The sequence below is a fragment of the Astatotilapia calliptera genome, chromosome 10, assembly GCF_964374335.1.
Source record: "Astatotilapia calliptera chromosome 10, fAstCal68.1, whole genome shotgun sequence".
Classification (NCBI taxonomy): Eukaryota; Metazoa; Chordata; class Actinopteri; order Cichliformes; family Cichlidae; genus Astatotilapia; species Astatotilapia calliptera.
The window spans coordinates 22,684,931-22,705,569 of NC_137431.1; the positions used below are offsets into that span (position 1 = coordinate 22,684,931).

Below are 20,639 nucleotides of genomic sequence, written 5' to 3' on the forward strand. Positions count from 1 at the left end.
GAAAAACAGCCCGTTCGACATCACAGTGGAAGAGAATTCATGGCACGACTTATCGGACATGGAAGCTCGATTACATAAACAGACACCTTAATTTTTTTAATGGCATGAACTGGAAAACTGGTCTAAACCACTACATTTATTTTCCCTGGAGGGTCTTGGGTCGATTTGTGGCTCTAGGTCCGATAGTGTATGCATTTTTCTAGGACCCTCCAGGGGTTAATTCTGGCTATAGTATTCATATAAAAAACATAAACAGAAGAAAAAACAAGGAAACCATCCTAACACTCCATGTGTGATATATAAACACAATATGAAATCATCTTAAATTTTACATACTATATACATACTACACCTCAACGGGTGTATTTAGAAGTTAAACACTTATTGAGACCTACTCCTTTTTTACAAAAAAAGAGGGTTATTCTCACCTTAAACAACAAAAATGAAGACAAGGCTTCATAAGAACACAATGAAACAACTCAATCACCGAGAGGAACATTTCCTATATTCATTCAGTTTGTTGTTTTTCAGCTGGTCTGTGAAGTTATGTAGTGATGTACTATTTTTTTCCACTTTGTCTGTACAATTGTTCCACATGCTAACTTCTGTGACTGTAATGCTGTGATATTATACATTAGTCCTTATTACCAGTTTGCTGAACACGCAGATTCCTCTCAGGTGATGATGCTTTGGTCTTAATTGAAATGACTCAGTAGAAAATTCTCTGTACAACTTTAAAGCTCAGTTCAATTGAAAACAGACAGACTAAAGGGGCCACACCTACAAAAGCCCACACTTGTGTGAGTAATAAGACGACTCACAGGAGCCACCATTGTCTGACATTCACCTCATGCAGGTAACGTCACACACAGCGTCTGCTGACCTCGAGGTTTTTTAAATCTTTTCTCTTTGATCTTAACCACTTAAATTGTGTTTCTATAGAATCCCTCCACATGTTTTTTGTATCATTATCTCCAATAATAACTGCAGAAGGTAGGCTAAAAATAAAAAAAGAGAGCATTAACCAAATCCTTTTAAGGTCATTGGTGTGTTTTCCGTCAGGGAAGAGCTTTGCTTTCACATAAAAACATCTGACATGGGCCTGTGCCTGAAGCCGGTGCCGCTGTCTTCTCCCTCTTCGATGGGGTCGTTGTTCAGGGAGTACAGGCCCGGCCGCTGCTTGTGCTTCTTTTTGTGGCCTGTCACGTTTGGTTGAAAGAGGCGGCTTATTGAATGCAGGCCCTTGGAGAGATCCGGGAACAAATCCAGCTCCTCTTTCTCATGCAGGGCCCTGTCCTCTGCCGGCTGGGGTTTGGGCTTACAAAGCATCTCTCTCACAGACTCAGAAACGTCTTTGTGGAGATAGTGGTAGGCCTTCTTGCCATAGTTGTCCCTGATGCTTATGTTGGCTTCGTACTCCTTCACCAGTATGCCAATGATATATTGCTTGTCATGCAATGCAGCAATGTGCAAAGGAGTGTATCCCCCGTGTGTTTTTGCATTGATGTCAACGTGAACCCCTCCTTGCCTGGCTTTTTCGATAATCTTCACAAGCATGTCGCTGTTCCCAGTTTTGGCTGCCCAGTGCAGAGCAGTGAACCCTGACATGAAGTCCTTCTTCTCGGCCAGCTGGTTGTCTCTGAGCAGCAGGCCATAAGCCTGGCTCCAGTGGCCGGCGGCACAATTGACGAGCCACTGATGCTCTGAGTGCTCCAGGGGAAACATAGAGGGAATCCTGGTGTCTTTGTGCTCCTCTGATGCCTTGGTGCTCTTCGCTGCCCTCCTTAGTTGGGGTGAGCCGGTGCTGCTCTCCGCCGAAGGCATCCTTCTCTTGTCCCTGAAAGCATCCGTTTTTGGGTGTTCTTCGGGTTCATCTGGGTCAGGCTTAAGTTTGTTTCTCTTGTCCCTGAAAGCATCTGTTTTTAGTTGTTCTTCGGGTTCATCTGGGTCAGGCTTAAGTTTGTGGATCTCCACTTTAGTGGCGCTGGGGGGCATCCTCAGAGGCAAGGCATATGGCTTGGTCTTTACAGGCGCATTTGAGCAGTTAATTCCCTTTCTATCCTGCAGCTGGACATCAACATTCAGCGACCTTTTAAGTCGTACACTTGCAAATTTACTCCTTTGCAGTGCCATCTGTATGGGAGAAAGCAGTTCTGTGGGATGGTCACTACTTTCACTTGCCTCTTCCTGATCAGGTTCAGTAACAGCTGATTGAACACCTCCCTGATCCTCAGAGCTTCCAGCCTGCGCAGGTGGGCGCTGCTGCTCACCTGTCAGCGGGATCTTTTCATTTTCAGGCTTTTCCACATGGATCTTTGGACCTTCCAACAAATGCTGATAGGTTTTCCGCAGGACAACATACCGTTCGCCGTCGATTTCTTTCACAAACGCTACATTGTTGACAAAAGTCTTGAAAAGCTCCCTATTCCGTTCTCTTTCTTCGGGATCCGCGGTGTCCACCGACTCTCTGAACTTATCAACCAGGTCGGATTTCTTCACTCTTCCACCCTCCGCTACCAGCAAAGACAGGATGGATTCTTGTGTCAAAATCATTATTAAAGCTGTAAAAGAAAAAAGCGAAAGCTCCTTACAGCTGCGCGGTGTGTTACACCTTTATCCGTGTGACGGTACAGACCGCTTTACCTGGACGCTCCCTCTCCTCCCCACACCTGGAGGAGGCTCTTTCCGGGGAAAGTGAGGACGTGGACAATTTGAATAATGTATGTACATATTTTACTATGAGCAAAGTAGTTCAACATTCTTATGCTCAAAAATTTCGGTAAATCAACAAAGTAGACCTCAGTAAAATAAAACAAAAAGCATCACTTTGTTCCTATTCGTAGGCTACAAGTACATATAAATGATAAGGAGAAAATATTTGGTAATTAGGCTAAAAATGTTGGATTAGGCTCACATGAGGTGTTGAAATGTAGGTACTGTACTCACAAACATGAAATGTTTGTAATAAGGATTATACTTTATATGCAAGGGTTATACTTCAACACTGAAAATATTACACTTTAAATAATATTAATCATAATAATGATAATAAAGTAATAAATAAATAATAATAATATACAAACTAATGCAGCCACATTAAAAAAAGTAATTTCCCCCTTTTCAAGAAAAGCAAACAAACATAATAAGTTGTTGTAAACAATGGTGACAATGGAATTTAAAGATTAAAAATAATAAATAAATAAATTAATAAATCATTGTGGTTACAATCTAGTTACATATATTTTATAATGAAATGTGGGTTCATTATTTCTTTTTTGTATTTTGAAAATGTCATATAGGTTATATAATCTGTTACCATCACTGACTGTAAATAAAAGATGGACATAGCAACGTGACCTCACCCATCTGATTGGAAGCATCATTGTTGTGGCTGTTGTGGCCATCCTATCTTGTTGACTGCATTGGGCTAATAAATTGCTGCAATTTTACTCCACAAAACTGAACCAAAGACTTCTTTGATAGTCTGTACCTCGCAGCGAGCCATAGTATTTGTCAGATAATTTCACCACATACGATTTGATATCGCCAGGTTAGTTTTGTTCCTATCTTATATATCTTATATCTTCATCATAATGTTGTTCCAGAATAAACATTACAACTGGTCAGTCATGTTGTGTGAGCATTCAGTTAGCATTAACCAAGAAGTTAACTAAAGCAATGAAAAACTATCCCAAGCAAACCAGGATGAGGAACCTAAATGTGGCTAACAGCAAACCTAACTTTATTATTTAATTGCATTAATTAATAAGGAAAACACTTGAAATGCTTAACATTTGTTTCAGAAGAGATTTTTATATAAACAAATGGATTTTTTTGTCCTTTCTCATCACAGTCATCAAGCTATGACATCACATCAGCATTGTGGACCAACATTATTATAATGATGCAGGAACACCACCAACATGGCCATACAACACATCACTATCACGGCAGACTGTGCCTGTCAATCAGACAGCCACACACCCAACTCCAGTATCCACATGGATGAGTTATGCATCTCCCCAATGAAGGGGGGCACTATCCATAGAGGCCAAAAGCCTTTTTGTACCAGCCTTTTAAAATGCCACTTAGTCACTTTAACTTCTTTTAATTCTTCCAGTATGTGCTCTTGAGATCCTCAAAGACGCAGTGCAACTCTTTCCGACCTTCCTTCTATTTCTCCTGATAAAGTTGGGCACTTTAACATCAACATTGTAATTAATACAGACTGACTTACTCATCGAGCAGGCTGCAAGTGGACATTAGAAGAACTGCAGTTTGTGGCATGTGCGAGCTTGACTTTTGAGTACTGGAGGTTTGCCACTTAGTTCTTTGGAAATCCTAATTATTGCAACGGTATCTTATAACTTAACCACTGCTCTTACTCATGATAGTAATACCATTCATTTATCTGGAATAAAGCCAGTTTGGTATACACACATACAAGATACAAATTCTATTTTTTTTGCGTGACAGATAACAGAAAAATATTGAAAATCGCGACATCACGTGACGGATTGCTCCAACTCTCTGATTGGCTGATCTGCATTCTAGTAAACTCAATCTCTGACCTAATTAGCTTAATTTTAATATGAATGCCATGTTTTGACTGGCATCCAAATGATTAGGTATTTTTTTTAAATGATATCCATCTCTGACTGACACATATCTCTGCTGCTCGCTCCTGTCCTGGCTTGCAGAGTGTGCAACATGACATTCCTGCAGCGATTGAGAAAGCTGGCCATATTGAAAAAGTATATGTCACAACCAAAGATGTCAACTATACTTGGGATAGTTCACGCTCGACTTTAACTTAGGTATAAATATTTATTCTTATATCGCCTGGAAACTCTTTAGTGCTTAATAAAAACTACATAGCAACCATCTTTTGTAGTTCACTTTGATAATCAATATAATGAAAAGCTACTTAAAAATAGCTTTCTTCATGTGAAAACAGCAAAAATGTATAAAAATGTGGAATGTGCGTACGCATGCGCAAACAGTGCTCCGTCAAACAGCCGTTAAGTACCGACTCTCTCACCCTTTCCCTTATATATAATCAGTTTATAAAAAATAAAAAAAATAACTGTTGTTCTTTTACACTAGTACCGTTTTAAAAGCAAATGAAAAACTGTAGCGTGTCTGAGCGAAGCAGAACCGAAGTAGCAGGGAGTCCTCTCGTCACCTAGCTTAGCGCCCTCCCTGCCCAGTTCAGCAGCTCCTCTCCGCCTTGTGTCCCTCTCTTCCTATCACTGTCAGCTCAGCTCAGTCAGTAGTTTAGCAGGCTAGTACGGAGACACAAGGGCTGCTCCCTTTCGCCTCTGCTCGGTCTGCTTCAGCACACCAACACCATACATTCCGCACCATGGCTGCCACGGACGTTGACGTGTTTTCGGTAAGCAAATGCTATCCGGAGCTCCTTGTTTTTTCCCCTCTCTGTTTTCTAGGAGCAGTAAACATTGCAAGTGCAGCTACGGGCACACTTGGCTGTGATTAGTAAAAGTGTGTGTTAGCTGCTGTCTATGTGTGGGTATGTATGTAGCTAAGCCTCCCCCGCTTTTGGAGCCTGGACTGTGGGCTCAGGCGAGATGGTGGGAGTGATTTCGGTGATGGTGACTGTGTTTTTCCCAGTTATGGGGAAATTAAGTACGCTACAGTAGCTGACTATTTTTAATGTCGTGCCGTGTAATGCATTTTTTTCTCTTCGGTTGCGTTTACACGCGTGGACGCGTTGCTGAAAATATGGGTGTAGCGTATGGAAACATTAAACTATTTACTGTTGAGATTGTTAGAAATTAAGGAAACAAACATTGCAACCGCCATGGAGAATCACAGTAAGGCATGTACACTGGCTAGCCAGTGGATAAAATTACCACTTGAAGACTCCTTTAGGTGTATTAATCGCAGTGATGAGTGATAAATACACTTGTGTTTTTCTTCCTTAGACTCAAAATGTTATGTTTACAGCCATGGGTATGTCAGTTCATGATACTGCTTTGTACAGTGGCACAGTAGCAGGCTGGGCAGAGTAGTATCAGTTGAGGGTGGAATGCATCCTGGATTACATCCATAGTAACATGCCATGTTGTCATTCAGGTGTGACTCTGTAGGTACAGTGAAGTGTCGCAAAACATACCTGAAAATTCTCTGTAAATTCCCACAAAGTCACATGACAAAGAATAGGTGAGTGTATGAATGATGTTAGTAATAATGGTGATGATGATGTTGTAGTAAAGTGGCAAATGAATGGGAGAAGGTGATTAACTTTTTTGGCAGATGCTTGAAAAGATCTCTGTGTTAGGCTGTAAGCAGAGCTGACTTGCAGGGATAAAGAGATTAAGGACACACTCCCGGCCACTCCTACCACTTATTGATGCAACACATGTCTGCGAAGAAAAGGAGAGGATCCAGAAATAAAGAGAGGATATTGCACTCCTCGCATTTCTTAAATTAGGAAGGTATCCAGGAATGGGGGCTCAGAGCCCAGTGGAAGTTTCCAAAATGTCTCATTTGGAATACGAAATTTAGAGGATTGATTGATTAATGAGAAAAATGCTGAGAATGCAGCGAAACAGGCCGGCGTTGGCAGCAACGCAGCTGTCTAACATCCTGAACTAAGTGAGACCACATTGAACAAACTGACCTGCTGGCCTGGCAGTTTGTGTAAAGGGAGTACTGTTTAATTACACCCAGCTATTGATAGAGATGTGTGCTTGGTTGGATTGTTTTTCCACGTCAGCCCCATCCGGTGGAGCCTGTAGCGCTGGGATAACTTTCTAGGCCGGATCCACATGAAGTGATCAATACAAGCCAACTGCCTAACAATGTGTGTCGTTCTCGATTATTGATTGCATTAGAGTGTGTAGCATAAAAATAATGATGTTCATTTTAATTTGGATGCAATTAAAAAAAAAAAAAGAAAAAAAAAAGCCCGAGCACATTCAGGAGGCACAGTGCTTACTGACCCTGAAGAGTATTGTCTCTCCTGTGAGGACTGCATGCGTGAAATGAAATTAGCTCCATAAAGTGCTTAAAGCCAAGAGACGTGGAGTAAGGACTCAAGCAGGCGAGCAGGCAGGTCCTTGCTCTTTTAAAAGCTTATTTAACTTGTGCTTACAATGTCTTCATACAGCTGGTGCTCTAGTTGCACATGTATTTGTTAATGAAACACATCCTGGAACAAGAAGGAACACGCCTGTATCACATTGTTTAGGTCAAAGTGTGGCTCAAGTTTACCGCCATCAGCGTTGTAAGCTGTATATAGAACTTGTGGGGCTTAAACGGCCTTCGGGCGAGCTTGTCAAACCTGGTGAATCGGATGAATCATGACATCCAAGCTGCAGCCTCAGCTGTGATGAGTCAATATCTGTCTCCCAATTCTTTATATACTGAGGTTAAATTTGCAAAATAATGTCAGCATAGGCTGAATGAGGATTACCATGTATGTAGCTCAGTTATTTTCTTAGATATCAGTGAAATGTAACAAAGTGTGGTCCACAATGAACAGCTGAACCGGATAGACTGGCGGCTAGACACGCTCCCATACCTACAGCCGATCTGATATATGAAACTGTACGCTGATATGTCTGGATGTAGAAAAAGATTCTCTGGCTAAGTTGTGCACCCTGCAGCACATGGAGCAGGGTGCACACCACAGCTGAGCAGGCAGCGTGGAGATGAGCAGTGTGTTCGTGTTTAGATGCTAACGGGTTAGTAAACCACTTTGCTGCGAAGTTATTTTCCCTTTCTAGTGTAACTCACATATTGTATTTGAGTAGCGGTTTAAACATTCGCAGGACAAGCGAAAGATCCCAAGTTCCATCCCAGGAGGAAACGCAAATGCCTTTGGGCTTGTGTCAGGAAGGATGTCCGGTGTTAAAACTCTGCCAAATTAAACGTGCGGAGCTACCCGCTGTGGTGATCCCTTGTGAATAGGGGAGCAGCAAAAAGTAGCTGTTGCATGTATACGTTATGATGTCCAGTACATCAATATTGTGATATTTATTCCTTAAAAATTCAAATTGGCATCAGCTCCAAACATCATGTTTTCTAAATCAAACTTTTGCTCTTCTCTATGGAATTTGCTCCAGATGAATATTTGTGTTCTTTAAAATTAAGTCAACCATCAGCTCATTAACCCAGAACTGATTTGGCCATTTTTGGCAAAGTGGACGGTCAAACAGAAGGTAGGGTCCCTCCAGTTTCATCAGTAAATACCAATAAGAAGGGCAGAAGAGAAAACTGCGTTAGGTAGATTCTTAAGTCAAAATCATATTTATGTATGGACTATGGACTGTGCAGTTGGTTGCTCCTTTTCCTTTTATATGACTAGCCAAATCAAGCTCTTACTTCATTCAAAATTAGCACACAAAGAAAATTACATATTTTACGTTCTGGAGTTTTTCTTCCCTGGGATCCACATTTTTGAATTAAATCAACTTTGAAGTATCAACCAGAAGTATTCAACATCGTGTTTGCTAGTTAGTATAAGATCTTAAAACAAGAAGGCTTATATTGTACTTAGCATGCATGGGTGAGAGTAAAGCTAATCCAATCTATTCCACTTTTACCTTTGACCTACAAAACATTGCTTTTGTGGCTGATAGGATAAGTTAAAAACAAAAACATACTTTCTTCTTTTCTAATGGTAAGGAACCCCCATAAAGATAAGTATGCTGTCCATCTGTCTCGTAAAATGGTTCCTGTCTCAACTTCCCATCTGTCACTCCTTTTTTTCCCTTTTGTCTTTCCTGTTCGGCATGGATGGTGTTACTACTGGTGAGGCTCAGTAGTAATGTAAGCATGTTCATGAGCGTGGGGCAGGTTATAATAGCATAAAAGACAAGAGGAGGCACACGTCATTCAAATTTCAACCGTCAACATTTTTACCATTACAACATCGCTGCCAGCATGGGCAGCTGCTGAGAACCGGTGGAGCAGAAGTCTGTAGGTGTGGTTTGACCTGACAGTAACGCAAAAACACCTCACTCAGCATTTCATGCTTGTTGACGTGGAATAAGATGCAAAAATATTTGTAACGTAATTTATAAAGTACGTTATTGATTTCAAAAGTGTAACATGTTAGTACTGTGTACTGGCAGTTTGAAAGTAGAGTTACACTTTCATGAACTTACACATTGGACAGGAAACACCAGTCAGCAGCCACTTCAGCTAAAGAGTGATAAATGTGTGCGTGTGTGGGTTTGTCACTGAGGCTGTCCTGTGGTCTCCTCCCTTCACAGATGCTAAGTCAAATCAAACCCAAAGTGTGACAAGAAGCCCCCAAAATGTCATTTGCACTTTCATTACCTGCAAAAGCTTAATACAGTATATGCAGTTTGAATCACAATAAAAGTAATTTCATTTCATGCCACATTCAAGTGGATGAATTCTGTCTTTGCTAACAGACAAACTATATCTAAACAAATTTTACATCAAGATGTTAAAGTAGTAGTAGTAATGTGTGAAGTTTTCTTGCCCACAAACACACAAACACGAGCTGCAACTGTGTGTTTGTGCGTGGTTGCTGCTGTCTGTCAGGTGGAGGTTCACTGAGGCAGACACAAGCTGCAGACACCAGTCAGGCGGGGATGTAGGCCAGAAGGCCGGAAGACAGCTGAAAAGAAGATGGCTAGAGAGGGAGGGGCCGACTGATGGCCGGTGGCCGAGTGTTTCTGTGGACTGATGGGCACATGAAACAGAGCTTGGTTTTTGCCTGAGTTTATATCAGGTCAGATCCGAATCACATATTTATTAGAATGTTTGAAAAAATGATCTCACGGCTTGCTTGGTTAGAGCCCAGAAATTCACTGAATATCCACAGCTTTGTAGCACTGAGTTGCATTTCTAAAGAAAGAACTAGCTTGGATAAGAGCGGCAGACGAGCAGTATTTCGGTCCCTGATTAAGTGATCCCGTGCAGAGGTTCATTATTTTGTAGCTTAAACAATCATAACTAAACATGTGGCAGAATATACAATGAAAATGGTTACACGTTTCACTGACTTTAGGGTTGCAGTGCAGGATACACATACTACAGAACAAACTGAGATTAGAGCTTTTCTTTTAGTTTTTGCACAGGTTTTATTAAAAAACAAAACAAAAAAACGTATCACAACTCTTTTTGGGTGACCCAGTAGACCATGCAGATGTGACGGTGAGGACCTTGAAACTGATTACCTTTAATTACCTTTACTTGTGCCATTCTTTTTGTTTCACATCGGATTTTCATCTGCAACAATAATAAAAGGCTTTAGTAACTCGGCTAGTTTCAAGCGAGCAGCATTGTGACCTAGCCCATATTGTTTGTGGCTCATTTCACTTGGAGCCACCTGGGGCCTCTTCTGTGCAACCATTTCCTGGTGGCCTGGGAACTGTGTTGTCTCTTCACCCTGAGACAGTTAACCAGAAGCTTTTCATTCCTGACATACTTTGTGCCGCTGCTTTTCTCTTCTTCCGAGCTAGCTCGGGTGGGTTGGTGGACAGTCAGATACCTCATAGTTTCCCTAACTGTTCTTGTCTGTTGGTTATACATCCTGTATTTGCTGATGGGTGTTATTATGTTCTCGACATCAAATCTAAATGGACCAGAAAGCAAAAAAAACGGGCAGGTTTATTTTTAGATTTGTCATGTTGTTAAAGAAATCCAGTTGGCTTGAATTACATAGGGTGAAAAGAATGTATAGTGAACTAGGCAATCCTTTAATGCCTCCCTGAAAAATACCAAAGATGGAGAAATGTTTAACATAATATTATTTTTTGGCTGTACGTCACACTTTGCTTAAGTGAAATCTATCTTAAATCTATAATCTCTAAAATAAATCTATATTAACAATATAATGTGCAGTGTTTTGGCAGCTGAAATTAAAGTGCTTTATTTAACACATTTAGTTCTGCAACATCTTGCACTCATTGCAATGAATGAGTTTCTTATCAACTCTCAACTCTCTGTCTGAACTATTTCTGCACTGTTTTTCTTTTTGAGAAATGAAATGTCATTGCAGTCCATTTTTATTTTTCCAACTTCTTTGATTCGTTAAGTTTTTACTTAAAGTGGAGTACTTGCACATGGCTGGATAGCCATTTTACTGCACTAAGGACACTAAGGAAACTGAGTGCTTCCTCCTGCAGTCAGTCCAGTGCATACACTTACACATTCAGCCAGTCGAGTGACAGCTTGGGGAGTTTGTGTCCACGTCTGCAGTTCTGTGCTGTCTTCTCCTAAAAGATAACACTCTTGGTCAGGCCTGGGCGCTCATTTTGCAGCAGCCGTTCACGGGCTCCATCTGCTTCTTATGTGTCACTCACTTACACACAAAAATCATGCGCTACTGACAGCGTGATTAGGTTCAGTGTAGGAGGTCAACCCAAAATGATCTAGAGTGAGTCAGAATCCCTGTTGTTTTTCTGAATTTTTGTTTCACCATTGTGGTTTAGTAAGTTTGGAGGAATATCCACAGAAGCAGGTTTACAAGTAAAAAAAACCCTCCTTAAGCTTAGCTATGCTCTAAATGTCTAGAAAAGTATTAAATAGGAACTGTGAGCTTGAAGAAGTACATTTACAAACTAAAGTACACATTTTCAGAGTTTAAAGTACAAAAATGTTTATGGAAAAGCAGCACGCAAGCCTTTATTTATAATTTCCTGGATAAATACAGGCTTATGTAAATTTTTAACTCCTATTTTAAAACCTACTCAGGAATCCAGAGTTTAGTTTTGCTTACAGGCACAATATCATAGTCTGCTCCCTTCCCTCTATCTCAGTGGTTCTTAACCTTTTTGGAGGTACCGAACCCCACCAGTTTCATATGCGCATTCACTGAACCCCTCTTTAGTGAAAAATAAAATAAGATTTTTTTCAAATTCAAGACATGCATATGTTTTTTACTGGTGCACAAAATGAGCCGTACATGTCACGGCGGAGGCTCTGCCGAACCCCTGAGACCGACTCACCGAACCCCTAGGGTTCAGTCGAACCCAGGTTAAGAACCACTGCTCTATCTGAACATCTCTACCCGGCTTCATTCATTCAGCAGGCTGACTACCAATGCTGACTAGCAGGCCGACTAATGTTGTTTGACAAGGTCTGAGTTTACAGCGAATAACAAAGAAAGAATGGCCACAGCCTCTTCCTCTCATTCATCTCGGTGAACCTGAAACCGACTCCTGCAAACGTTGCAGTTATTCATTGCTTTTTCCTTTCAAAGCGACTTACAATATACGTATTCAGACTTAAGAACAAGAGCTGTATAAACTGCTCGAACTGGAAATCGAGGATGATTATGGAGCTACAGTGCACACAACTGAAACCGGCCTTATCCCTTGTTTTAGCATACTAATATATTCAGTCTGTCATGCACCTATTACAATGCACAATTATTGTGTTATTGCTCCTTTCACATTTATAAATACAATGTTCATTAATAAATTCAGAACGATATGTAATGAAGGGAGTTTCTGTCTGTTGTTGTGGGGTTTGCAGTGAAATTGATGTCTTTGTTTAAATAATATTCATATTATCAATGCATATAGGATATTTATTACTTTTAACACATGTTAGTGTAGTATAGTAATCTCCCCAATGTGCTGCAGCTCAGCTCAGTATTGCCTATCTCAGCTCATGTTGGATTACTCCAGCTGTGTTGCCTGACACATTAAGCCCTGTTTTCTCGTTCACCTCCCGAAACCCCTGAACAAACACACACACGAACAAACACACACACACACACACACACACACACACGCACACACACTTTCCAGCCTGTATTATGCAGTTCAGTTAGGTTTAAAAGTCATCTTCTGTGTATTCGGAGCCTGCCTCCACCTCTCAGTTCTGTATTGTTGGCTGTGCTCTGCTCTCAGCTGCCTGTGCTTGGTGACTTCAGCTTTCAAGTATGCAGTCCTTCGTGGCTCAGCCAGATGAGATCGGGTGGCCCTATTCATCTCAAGGTGCTGGCCCTCTTGTACAGCTTTAACTCTCTTCTTTGGCTGAGATTGGTTAAATGAGCTAGATCAAATGTGAAAAAAGGTTACAACCCTCCTGATTTGTTGTTGTTGTTTTTTTTTCTGGTGGTTTTTAGTTTGTCGTGCATTGCTAACTTTTGTGTTTTAGGTTAAATACTTCCGTGGCCGTTTCTTTGGACATCTGTGGGCATCTTACTTCACCTCAGCAGTGGGGAAAGAATTTAATCAGAAGTCAAAGCACTCGATTTACTGTTCGATCTATGTCACCGATGGTCATGAGCTTTGAGAAACGACTGAAAGAGCAAGATCACTGATACAACCTGCTGAAATATCCCTGTGATCCTAAACGGTGAGACGAGTCAGTTGAGCTGATTTAGCCTTCTCATAAGGATGCCCTGTGGGTGCTCCTTTTTTTAGAGGTGCACAACGCACCTCCAGCAGGGCGGAGGTTCGAAGTAGAGGGATTAAATCTCCCAGCTGCTCTTGAAGTGGCAGGGGATCCCACAGATCAAACCTGACGAAGGTGTTGCAGATAAGGCAGCCTGGGTGCCTCTTCTGTACCTGCTGTTATCATCCCACTATTAACGATATATTTCTATTATAGTGTGTAATAACTGATAAATTGATCATGAGCTTGTTTGGAGAATAGGTGGACTGGTGGAGTTCTGAAATGTCCACATTGGGGTTTTCTATAAAACAAGCTGCTAACTTGCATCTTGCATGTTTTCAAGTGCCTTATTCCATTTTCCATACAAATATAATCACTTCCTTCCTCTGTCTGTTAAAGCATGTCTTTCTTCTTTGTGCTTCTGAGTGATTATTCTTGAAGCTCATCCTCACTGCAGGCCCCGATTACCTAAATCATAATGTGATGGATTTTACATGTGCAGAATGAGCAGAAGGTCTTTGATGTTTCCACGCATTGGAATGTGAGCGCTTCAGTATCTGTGCCATCCTCTTCTGAATAATGACTCGGCCATGTGTTTTCCTGACATCCGCCACACTTCTGATGTTTTTTTTTTTTTTTGTGTGTGTGTCCTGTAGAATGAAGAGAAGCGTAACCTCAGTTTGGGTGGCCATGTTGGGTTTGACAGCCTCCCTGAGCAGCTGGTCAGCAAATCGGTCACGCAGGGTTTTTGTTTCAACATCCTATGTGTAGGTGAGTATCGGACAGAGAATGTGTAACTACTGTACATTTCTCCAGAGTCCCTCTGGCCCTCGTGTTGATTTACTTTGCACTGAGTGACATGTTTAGCTACAAAGATAAATAACAAACAGCAGCACTGTGTTGTATTTCTTGACATGAACGTAATACACTGGCTTACACTTCTGTTACAGCAATAAAAATCGATGTCTGAAAGCTGATGAAGTACTCCCAAGTGATGCTAACGCACTCTCTCTTTCTCCATCTCCCTCTCTGCTTCCGACCGTTCACAGGGGAGACTGGTATCGGAAAGTCGACGTTAATGAACACGCTCTTTAACACCATGTTTGAGAACGAAGAGGCGAGCCATTACCAGAACGGCGTGTATCTGCGGCCTCGAACATACGACCTGCAAGAAACCAACGTCCGCCTCAAACTGACCATTGTTGACACGGTTGGCTTCGGCGATCAGATCAACAAAGAGGATAGGTGAGCTAAGTGCACATACATACAGCCCAGAGTGCCTCACAAAGTATCCAGACCTGCTTGGTAACCAGCAACAAAAACTAACAATGATGATCACAAATATATCTCTGCATTATCCCATAAGCCAAAAGCAGAAGTAAAAAAAACGAATTTGTGATTTCCTTTGGTCTGTTGTAAAAGCAGATTTCCCTGTAACTATTTCCCCAAAAATCGGCAAGCTCCAAAATGACATTGACACATTTTTAATGAAAAGATGCTTACGTAGGCAAACGAGTGACCCAGACACACAAACCACTGTCAGTCCAGACTTCTGCATCTTTTATGGTGTCTCCGAAGGCTGAAATTGAAGGAAGTTGGAGAAATAAAGAGGAAATTGTTGATTTGTTTATTTTAACATTCAGCTGTGGAATGAAGTGTACTTGTTGTGGCCTAGCCAGGAAGCAGCACTCTCACGCTCTTTGATAGCAGCTTTCTCCGTAGACCGTTTAAACCAACATGGCGAAGGACAGAGCCTGCAGCGGAGTGTAACGGCACACTGAGAGAGCTTCAAAAGGTCACAGTTTGTGCATTCCTCAGAGAAGATTGAAGATGGATGTGAAGTGAGAGGACAGATGACTGTAAACATGTTGCAAGCTGAGGGAATGGAATACATTTTTTTCCTGTTCTACTTATGTGTCACTTTTGAGTTGTAAAACATCAGTGAAGTGGCACATCCGGAGTTGAACAGTGGACAAGATGATGTAATTTTCAGTTATTTGTCATGTTTAGAAAAGATGGAAGTAGTGTATGGTGATGGTTAACAGGAAAAACTTGGAATTACTGGCTTTAGGTCAGAGAGTTTGTAGAAATCACATTCAAGCTCTTAGATTAAACGTAACAGGACTGTGTCACTATTTTCCATCTTTAGTGTTAAACTGCATCTTTCCAGAGCACACAAGGGAACTGCTTCCTATTAATTCTAAAAGAAACAAAACAGCTATGTCCTTATAGCCCTGTTTTTTGGGCTTGTTTCTCAGAGTTCGTTGTTTTCTAAAGACAAAATGTCATCATTATCACTTTTACTTTTGCAGACGCATGTTAAACATGAGCATCTGGGTTGCATTTTGGTCACTCCGAGGCACTTTGAAGTCTATGTGACTGAATATGGATTCAGGAGGTGTTAAAGATGTTTGACACTGGTTGCAGTTGTTTTCAAGCCTTTCTACTATCCACAGCAAGAAAAACATACAGTGTTTGAGTTGGTTGTGCAGTGTCCAAATATAACAGCATGAGATAAACGAAGGAATTCGTCTGGAGACATCTGTTCAATACAAACAAATTTACTGAACATCTCATATGTAGATGATCATAATTGTAGAGATATATAGCCAGAAAATGACAAGTGTTGATGTGAGAACCAGACTATGACTGTGTGACGTTATCTACTATGACTAATGAACCAACAGTTCGCTTAGTTTTTTATTTAAGCATGTGGCTTCCTTCTAATGGTTTTCTTCTCATCTTCCCAAAAGAAACGAGTTAAAGCTGCAGACTCAAATAAACAAGTCTGGTGTGAATGTGATTCAAAACATCCCAATGAGGCTGGTCACCGGCTTTTGTGGTTAAAAGATTGAAAACAGCTTATAGAAACCAACTGTACTGGAGCAATAACCAACAGAAATGTGTTATTTTAATGCAATGTAAGTAACATTTTCTGACATTTAGCTGTATAGTCAAGTAGCTGTGAGCGAGTGGTGTAGCATTAAAGGCACTCCCCATCTCTCCTGTCCTTTCTCGCAAATGCTCGAGGAGAAAAGGCTGTAAAGACGACGATGTGTTACTTTGTGTTCGTGCCCTTCACTGATTTACTGGTGACACTTAAAGGCTCCGAAAGCGGTCACAGCTCTGTGATAGAGAGGACGCGTTGTTTTCTGCAGCCTCTTTGATTGGACCTTCCATAAGCTGAACACAAATTTCATGCAGCACTAAGCTGTGCAATTCTAAGCTGAGATCTTGGCATTGAATCAGATCACACAGTTACTGAAAACATATCTGTGTCTTTTCCTTTCCCTGTGAAAAGTCCCCTTTCCCTTGTCATATTCATTACCAGTGCATGAATAAGAAGACAAATATTTAGCTTTGACCCACAGACATAAATCCTAACGGTTTCTCTCTTCTCCCTTCCTCTCTCCACAGTTACAAACCCATTGTTGACTACATTGACACTCAGTTTGAAAACTATCTCCAGGAAGAGCTGAAGATCAAACGCTCGCTGTTTAACTACCACGACACCAGGATCCACATCTGCCTTTATTTCATTGCCCCGACAGGACACTCCCTCAAGTCCCTGGACCTCGTTACTATGAAAAAACTGGACAGCAAGGTACGCACATGTGACACACAAGCATGCATTTATATTTTCCCTCTGGAAAAATGCAAGTGTGTTTGAATAATATTAGTCTGAAGTCAGACTTCCCTTTCCGTGTGACTGGTTTGAATTTCACTGAAACGAGGGCATCCCTGATCTTCCTACCAGGGTGTGGACTCTGTGTCCCAAAAGAGAAGAGTAAAGTTGAAACAAAAATGTTCCAGTGACTATGCAAGTTTCCATTTCATCTTTTAGGATTTCAAGAAGAGTTCACATGGCAGTGTTTAGGCTGAACTTATTTGGCTATTTCTGTGGAAAAGGATTAATGGTTTGAACTGTAATAGTTGTGATTTGGGGAAAAGAGAACCTCTCCATGACTAGTTTTACACCTAAAAAGCCAGCATAGTGAAAAAATTTGATTTGGTGTTTTAAGGGAGAGGTTCTTATTTATAAAAAGATATTTATGTCAGTTTAAACTACTCTGCTTCCAATACATCAGCATCACAACCCTCTAATTCACTCTGAGATTGAGTTTGGTATATGTTTGCAGGTCAGCACACAGTCAATAGTCAGATTCAGGAACACATTGATTTGTGGCTTTTTCATTGTTGTTGTGAGTATTACTGCACAGATTATTGCTCCATGGATCTATGATTTGCTGTATGTGATGAGTGTATCTCACTGGAGATGCAGTCGTTGGGATTGCCTTCATTAAATAACAAATGGAAAAAAAATCTCATCAAAACAGCACTTGGGGCAAAGAAAGGGAAAGGGGCGGAGTCACTGTGGTGTACATAGTTAGACAAGCCAGATAAGTCAGTTTGGAGCCATTAAGTTGGAGCCATTTGTATTTATTATTTTATTATTTATATTTTCATTGTATTAAGTGGGCATTGCCTGTTTATTATCTGTTTATTTTGTCATTTTATTCCTGTTTTCACAGTTTAATAAAAGAAATTATTAAAAGCCAGGGAGGTGAGCTGTAAGACATTATGAAGCCGACAAAACCCAGAGGAGAGTGAATGACGGTGAAAGAGGAGATTTGTATTTTCAGCTCTGCAGGAGCTCGTTTAACTTTAAAGCTGTGAGGCAGTAAACTCACACAGGAGTTGTCACATTTCACTTACAAAGCTTTATGTGGAAGCCATAAGCCAATTTTTGTGAATTTGTATGAGATTATACCAAAACAATACACTGTAAGGTTCAGCAATCAAATTTTATTCGATCATTCAGATTGATCTGCAGTGGTTGCGATTAGTTTTTCAGTCTATTTAACTTCTAATAGCACTGCTGTAGAGCTGATGAAGTGGTAGCTTTGTCTCTGTTTGTTTCTGTTGGTGCAGTAATAATAAATCCAGAATAAAGCAGATGGTCAGCTTGTGACCAACCCTGCTGGCTTTCCCCTGCCAACAATCAAGCCATCTCTGCCAGAAGTCTCTCGATACTCTTCATAATAAAAACTAGATACCTCAGCCAAATGCCGCTCTACAGGGACACTTAATAGTTTTATGGCATCAGAAAAAGTGTATAAATAATTTATGCAACGGCTCTTAACTCAGTCCTCAGCTTTCAGGAACAAATTTGATTCAGTATATTAAACCCTTTCTTAAAAACCCAAGGGTTTATTCTTTTCTTTTCAAAGTACTTTTTTAATACAAAATTAAACCAGTGCTTCTGGTATTTTTACTAAAACTGTCCTTTAGGGATACAGGAGTTCTAACCTAACCTGTGAAGGAACCTATACGAACTTTAGAAAAGGACAGAAATCCAAATTTAGGACTCTCCTTGCTGTGAAACGATGGCGCTGACCACCAAGCCCGTGTGCTGTCTTGATGTGCCAACAGAACGATCAAAACCTGGCATGCTATGTTTGCCAACTGTCTCCTTATACCACCCAAATGAGCACAGTGAACACAGCCAAGCCATGGCCTCTGCTTTGACTCGTCCAACTTACCTGAGCTAAATATACTGTAGCAGAGCAGCTACCACAGCCTAAACTTTATGTAGATCCATATGATTAACATTTTTTTTCTTTTGATGTAACAATCAGAGACATTTTATATATACACCTTTTAAGCATTTTTTTGCACACATTCACAAAGTGTTTCCGGATTAAACCGGAAGAAATGTAGGCTTTATTTTTTATCCTTAAAGATTTACACAATTCAGAACCCACCAGTGAGGCTGCGGGTGTTCACGATGAGTACCACTCTGATCTCAGTGGATCTGTCCCAGCAATTTTTCCACAATGTGCAGTGTGTTTGCTGTTGTATCTGAAAACAAGCCAGTGTTGAGTAACTGCAATGTAGAAGTGACACTGCTGTGTTTTACAGGGCAGATGGACTTTGTGTGTGCAGGGTTCTCTTTCTAGATAGATTTAGAGGCAACATTTAAGACCCTTGCAAACCAAACAATATTCAACCTTTGCACATTTATGAGATTTCTGTCTTATTTCATGTTTATGGGCTCTGGATATCTGGAGGGTGACCACAGAAAGTGCCTACTTTGTTTTGCATAAACCAAGACAATAAACCAAATAGCTTTAACAAAGTTATTTTATGTTTTTGCATTCAGTTTTTTATACCAGTTAGTTTTCAACAGATTACAGACGCGTTTACAGCCTGAAATCTAATTCTTAAACATGCAGAACCAAGAAAATTGCTTTAAAAAAACAAACAAAAAAAACCCCATCCCAGTAGCTGGAAATCGTTATGTTTTTTCATGGCTCGATAAATCAGGGCTATGTGTTTTTAATATCAAATTTAATGCAGAGACATATCCTTGTCAGAGAAAGCATCATTACATTGTGTGTAAATCTTAAGTTGTATCTGGAAATGAAACAGATAAATGAACAGATCTGTCCCCTCTGACAGAAAAACCAGGGAAAGAGACCAGAAACAGCTTTTCCCTCAGTCTGTGTATTTTTTTTCTGTCTAACCCAGACAATGGTGTTTTTCTTGTTAACGAATCAGCCCTCCCCACACAAGGCCCGTAAAGTAAAATGTGGTTTTTAGTAAATGAAGGCAGGAAGAGAGATAGGAGTCTGAAAGGAGTGTCGTTTGTTTTAAATGAAGGTTTTAAGTCTTTTTGTTAACGGATGGGAAACATTTCTACTTAACTTTATAAATTAAAGAATGTAAAAGAGTGAGTTTATTGAGGTTATTCGGCGAAAGGATTCATGCCTCCTGCTTAACTTTAAGAATACCTTTTTAATTTGTGATGTAATCCACTGTCACATGGCTGGGTTAGGTTCCATTTTGCTGTTTTTGGTTATACCGTTTTTCCTGTTTGTGGCAGATGAGATGTTTTCCAAAGTAAAAATAGAGGGAGAGGCTTGAAGCAGCATTACTGAAAGGACACATTACATGCTGGGGTTCTAAAAGTAATAAGGAGTCTGCTTCCTGACTCCTGTAGTGCTGTTTTTTCACATGAGCTTTGAACAGTGTTGGCACAATCAGGTCAGGGCATTGTCCGCTCCCTACATATAGCACACAGTGGTACTGAAAATACTCGGTTTGGTTCAAGAGAAGCTGCTGCCTGAGTAGACTGTGCATGGGACAGGACACGTCATGCTGCCCACTTACCATGAGACCATGCCTACGCTGTTCTCACATCAGTGCTGTGTGACGTTATCCACAGTCAGTGGCAGCTTGCAGGTTTGAGATCTTTTAAACCCTTATCTAAGTCTGTGAGACATTTG

At 40.7% G+C, this 20,639-nt stretch overlaps 2 protein-coding genes across 3 annotated transcripts in view; one reads left to right on the forward strand and one right to left on the reverse strand.

Annotated features, from left to right (window-relative positions):
• Positions 1 to 70: 70 nt before the first annotated feature.
• sowahaa (sosondowah ankyrin repeat domain family member Aa) lies at positions 71 to 2,666 on the reverse strand. The gene has a single exon (XM_026183307.2). It carries the CDS (start codon positions 2,551 to 2,553, stop codon positions 1,078 to 1,080), a length of 1,476 nt encoding a protein of 491 aa, XP_026039092.2. The 5' UTR covers positions 2,554 to 2,666; the 3' UTR covers positions 71 to 1,077.
• A 2,569-nt stretch (positions 2,667 to 5,235) lies between these two features.
• septin8a (septin 8a) overlaps positions 5,236 to 20,639 on the forward strand; it is a 36,345-nt gene continuing 20,941 nt past the window's right edge. For both annotated transcript variants that reach the window (XM_026181122.2, XM_026181123.2), the window contains exons 1-4: positions 5,236 to 5,395; positions 14,007 to 14,121; positions 14,400 to 14,595; positions 16,768 to 16,954. In XM_026181122.2, the coding sequence (XP_026036907.1) occupies positions 5,366 to 5,395; positions 14,007 to 14,121; positions 14,400 to 14,595; positions 16,768 to 16,954 (528 nt within the window). In that variant the 5' untranslated portion in view covers positions 5,236 to 5,365. The remainder of the gene's footprint in view (positions 5,396 to 14,006; positions 14,122 to 14,399; positions 14,596 to 16,767; positions 16,955 to 20,639) is intronic.

What these genes read in the sequence shown, in the direction of transcription:
- sowahaa (XM_026183307.2), bottom strand. Translation starts at nt 2,553, where the DNA reads ATGATTTTGACACAAGAATCCATCCTGTCTTTGCTGGTAGCGGAGGGT.